Source organism: Stigmatopora argus, chromosome 20, assembly GCF_051989625.1.
Source record: "Stigmatopora argus isolate UIUO_Sarg chromosome 20, RoL_Sarg_1.0, whole genome shotgun sequence".
In the NCBI taxonomy this organism is placed as follows: domain Eukaryota; kingdom Metazoa; phylum Chordata; class Actinopteri; order Syngnathiformes; family Syngnathidae; genus Stigmatopora; species Stigmatopora argus.
This window is the reverse complement of record NC_135406.1, coordinates 11,194,803-11,199,806: the sequence shown is the minus strand read 5'-3', so window position 1 is coordinate 11,199,806 and position 5,004 is coordinate 11,194,803. Positions and strand designations below refer to the sequence as shown.

At 37.8% G+C, this 5,004-nt stretch overlaps 1 protein-coding gene and 2 non-coding genes across 3 annotated transcripts in view; 1 reads left to right on the top strand and 2 right to left on the bottom strand.

Moving 5' to 3' along the window:
- Positions 1-2,165: 2,165 nt before the first annotated feature.
- On the bottom strand, positions 2,166-2,277 carry LOC144066435 (U5 spliceosomal RNA). Its single transcript, XR_013297600.1, has one exon. It is a non-coding gene; the product is annotated as a U5 spliceosomal RNA (small nuclear RNA).
- Positions 2,278-3,263: 986 nt separating this feature from the next.
- On the bottom strand, positions 3,264-3,454 carry LOC144066402 (U2 spliceosomal RNA). The gene has a single exon (XR_013297574.1). It is a non-coding gene; the product is annotated as a U2 spliceosomal RNA (small nuclear RNA).
- A 1,137-nt stretch (positions 3,455-4,591) lies between these two features.
- LOC144065589 (uncharacterized) overlaps positions 4,592-5,004 on the top strand; it is a 16,257-nt gene continuing 15,844 nt past the window's right edge. The window contains exon 1 of the mRNA XM_077588565.1: positions 4,592-5,004. This exon is cut by the window's right edge and continues 41 nt beyond it. Within this exon, the coding sequence (XP_077444691.1) occupies positions 4,910-5,004 (95 nt within the window). The 5' untranslated portion in view covers positions 4,592-4,909.

Here is a 5,004-nt window from a genome sequence, read left to right as displayed (position 1 = left end):
TCTTTTTGGTGAAAAATAATTTTTGGGTCTTTTTGTTGACAAAATCAGCCTTCCAAATTCAAAGGTAACAAAAAAGTGAAGCGGTATTTGCTCAGATTTAATGAATACATTAATTTGAACAATTTGACAAATTATTTTATAAGAGATTGTTTTCTTTCTACAGGTGTGCAAATACGGTAACTTCATGTCTGAAATTAACGATAAATTGTTTTTATCTTTTTGATGTTGAAGGGGATTATTGGTAGATTTTTATTTTATGTGTAACTATTGGAAAAACATTGAGTGAGAAAGTTTTATAGGAGATGATAGACAAACTACAAAGGGAATGTAATGTTAAATGTTTGCAAAAAACTACTAGATTGGGGTATTATTTACATTATTGAATGAATTTGGAGTTCTTGATCAGCATGCATTTTATGTGGCTTAATTGCTGTAAAGGGTACAGGCTTATTATATTAATCCTTGCCAACAGGGGAAGATGGTGGTTCAATTCTATTTAAAAATATACATTTATTTATTTGTTTCTGAATGTGAATGTAACTATTGCAGGCAACGAGAGCCCTTTTTGTGCGCCAGGCCGGAGAGGTGTTTTTTTTAACTCCTGTGAAGAATCCAGCTTGGTTTTCCATTTGTATTTTTCCTTTTTTTTTAGGTTACACGGTCTTTCTATTGTTTTGGAATCAAGTCGACCTTATGTTCACTTCTGAGAAGTAAGTAAAGTTTGTATATGGAGGAAACCAGTCTAGCTATTTATTACAGTACAGTAATACCTCGAAATACGAGTGCCCCGACATACGAGCAATTTGAGATGCGAGTAAAATTTTGAGCAAATATATATCTTGAGATATGAGACAAATGTTGATATACGAGCATACAGCGGACCCGAGAGGCTGCTCATAAGAACTTCATGCGTACTGTCTTTCCCGTCGCAAGGCCCTCGTGTAATGTCTCCACGAGCACTGGGTGAAGCGTTGCATTTTTTCAGTGTTTTTTTTCCCGTTAGCCAATGCGAATGGCGGAGGAGCTTGTTCGATAATACGAGAGGAGTATAGTACTTCTCGTTGGCAAATGGTCCTGTGTTATCCTATTGTGAGGACATTTGTGTGCATCATTTTGGGAATATTTTGAAGGGAAGACAAAATCGAACAAATGTCAATATTGACTGGCAAATAGAGCCAACACGGGAGAAGAAAGGTATCAAATGTCAAAAAAATTAGAATTAAGTTTAGTGTTAGGTTCGATTAAACTTATTTTTGAGTGTGTCTGCATCGTAATCCAAGTTTATTTAAATTAGTTTGTTATGTTACGAGCGTGTTGCCGTGCAAAAAGTATCTCTGTCTAATTTTACTACTATTAAACACATTTTAGTACTATTAAACCACTAGTTATTTGTTACTTTGTTAATAGATGGTGAATTAGAACAAATAAAAATGTTTCTCCAATCCAATATCCTGTTTTTGGTGTTTTTTTTAGAGGCTTGGAATAAATTAATTTGTTTTTAGTTCATTTCAATGGGAAACGTTCGTTCGAGTTACGAGAATATCGACATGCGAGCTCAGTCCCGGAACAAATTATGCTCGTTTGGAGTATCCTACTTGACGATGGAGCCCATCCCCCACACAGTTCCTGTTGTTTTGTTTGGTCGGATATGCACTTTGCTACTAACATCTAGTGTTGTGCAGAACATTAATGCAGTCATTAAAAAATTGCATGAATCTGCTAATTGGGGTTAGTCATAATTTTAAATTGTGTGATATTTTTTTGTTCTTAGTTTGTCGAGATAATGATTTTAAACAAAAAAAGTCTGAACAAAGGCACAAATCAAAATACAACTAGAACAAAATAGCACTTCTCTATAAATCACATTTTTATAATGTTTAACAAAATTATGATTCGAAAATTGAAAACCAAATACTAGACGGTATTTTTTTAAAATACAAAGTTCAAAAGGGAAACGGACACCTGAAAACCGCCTCGTCAGAATAATATAGATTAAAACACTCAGGAATTAACATCAACATACATATTACTTTTACGTTCATTGAACAAAGTCAGATGCTTGAGGACGTAAACACTGCAAAAATGCAAGCAGTGAAATTGTGTGAAAAAACCTTTAACCCAGATTAATATTAAATACTACATATTTAGTTGAGACAGAAACAGGAAGCTTTGCTAGCACAGAGCATCAAAGATTTGATTGAAAATCTTATTGTTCCTCTCCACATAAATCTTTAGTAAAAGGCGAAAGATTTGTGCGATTTGAAGAGAAGCAAGAGTGTATTGATGAAGAATTGACAGAACGAACTACGTCTATATCCGCAATAGTAGTTTAATACAGGCTAAAGCACTAAAAACTAGTGCGTGGTTCCAATCCATTGAGCAGCCAATCACATTGCAGAAGCTGTATTATGCAGCCAATCACGTTTCAGCACCTGTATTAGGCAGCCGGGGGATTGGAGAGCATTGTGATATAATATGATCCAGGGCATACGTGCATCCTTTGGGTGCAAATGGGTTGGACTTAATGGTGCAATGAAATTAGTAATTAAACCAAATGATCCAAAATGGAGGTGTGATCGTGAGCCCGAGCCCGTCTCTCTCACTGACTTTTTATCTTTTTAAATAGATGTTTATAACAATGTATAATGAAACTATGTGTTCACTAAACTAACAATACTTGTGATGAAATAAATAATTTGGATTAAACAGGAGTTGCAGAGCCAGAGCATGCTTTAAGCACGTCACGTGAAGGCTGCCTGCCCTCTTAATAATCTTCCCGTCCGCAAGTCCGCATCTATTTTGACCTGGTATCCCCAATATGGGGGAGCAAGAAGTTAAGGATAAACTACAGACAGGAGAAGTGAAATGACAAATGCACCGGTAAAAGTGAGGTGTGCAAAAGCTTCAAATTGATTGTTGAATATGCTACAGAAACTTGCGTTGGTTTCGCTGAATGTAGTCAATGTGGCGCTTTGCTTTCATATTACAGCAAAAAGAGTGGCACCTCGACGCTGAGCAGGCATTTAAACAAGCTGTACTGGCAAAAGTGATGATCGTCAAACCGATATATTATTATATAAGATGTGAATGTTTATACAGTCTTGTTTAACTTAGATTTTGTTACAAACTAAAGGCTTTAATTTGTTAATTGAAATCACCCCTCATCCTCATGAATAATATATGAAATTTCAGATTCGCTTCTGTCGTTTCAATCATTAAACTTAGGAATTTCAAAAGTTAGTATATGTATTTTGACAAATAGAGGGGTTTGCATCTCTCATGGAGATACTGCAGTACAAGGCTGATGCGTGGAGTGGAAGGATCAAGCTCCTATTCCATCACCTAGTCCCAAATATCAATTTAATATTTGATCCCCATTTAGGAGACATAACAGATATTAAACAGATAAGAACAGATACCACACTTGAGCTTAGTCAAAAGGCCGAGAAGCGATATTCCTTAAACAGGCGCAAAGGACGACTTCATTCCAGATAATTCAACCTAAAATAGTGGAAACACACATCGGATGTCAATAGTAACATACATTTACGTATACAACAAACTACAACGATACACGTTTAGTGTGATAACAGGGAAACTCATCTCATCTCCTTTTCTGAACCGCTTTGTCCTCAATAAGATCGCGTGGGGTGCTTGTGCCAATCCCAGCTGTCTCCGGGCCAAAGGCGGGGGACATCCTGAATCGGTGGCCAGCCAATCGCAGGGCACAAGGAGACGCACAACCATGCAGTCTCACACCCATACTCAAACCCACGCAGGCCCAGGGAGAACATGCAAACTCCACACAGATGGAGATGATCTGGATTTGAACCCAGGACCCCAGAGCTGTGAGACCGATACGGTTATCACTTGCACCACTGGGCCGCATACCTGAAAATGCCTGCATTTACTTTAGTATTACCACACTTAAAATATAAAAATTCTCTGAATTCTTTAGCAACATTGTTCTACCGTGGATATGCAAAAATGAGTCTCATAAAAATCATTATGATTTAAGCGAAAATAGAGGTGCTCTCGGCGACACAGTAGTGTGCAAACTCAACACTCCTATTAGTGTGTTTGGGACTCAGCTCTCTCATCAGTGGTTTTCTCATTTTAGTTTCCAGGTTAGTGAGAAGCCATAAGCACTCCAACTAAAGAACCATTAATATCTCATGACATATTGGCAGTGGTGGGATGTGAACCCACGCCTCCTGAGAGACTGGAGCCTAATTCCAGCGCCTTGGACCGCTCTGCCATACTACCTTAATTAAAGTAAACCTAAGGATTTTACAAAGGTAAAGCAATCTCTTCCTGATCCGTGATGGTGCAGTGGTAAATTGTGAAATAACCTTAAAACCCTTATATTTTAATATTAAAATGTGTTATTTGTTGCTTGCAATAAGCTCAAACACATATGTAACATTTAAATGTTCTTAACATTTACCTAACTTTTTCTCAAAATGCAGCTTTTCGATTTAGTGTCACGCTGTGGCATTTAGAGACCAAATGGAACATTATCGCCCTCCTCTGTCTAAAATCTGAATTGAGAACTTGGCAATGTGACGTATTGAGACAGTAGAGGGCGACAATGCTCCAGTATGTTGGCCGCCAGCGACCGTAAAACCTCAAGAGGAAGAAGAAGGGATGGCGGCGTTCATTTCGACATGGCTTTGGTTGTAACTTTTTGTTTGTACGCCTCTTGTTTCTCCTCAATTTAACTTAACTTAAATGAAACGAAACCTCGACAACATGCTCAACATTAAATAGTTTGCGGACTCGAACGTTAGTCCGTTTATCTTCAATCCGTTTTGGGAGTCGTACTTTAGCCTGGCCTAGCTGGCAGCTAACAAAGGAACACGTCCTCTGCATCAGTACGTCGTCAAGCGAACACAAAAAAGTGTGAAAAATGTCTGGGAGAACGACGCAGGTTGCGCCAAAGTTTCAGAAGGAACTTTATGGCGTGAAAGAGGATCTGTCTTTTCATCAACATTCCATTGTTTG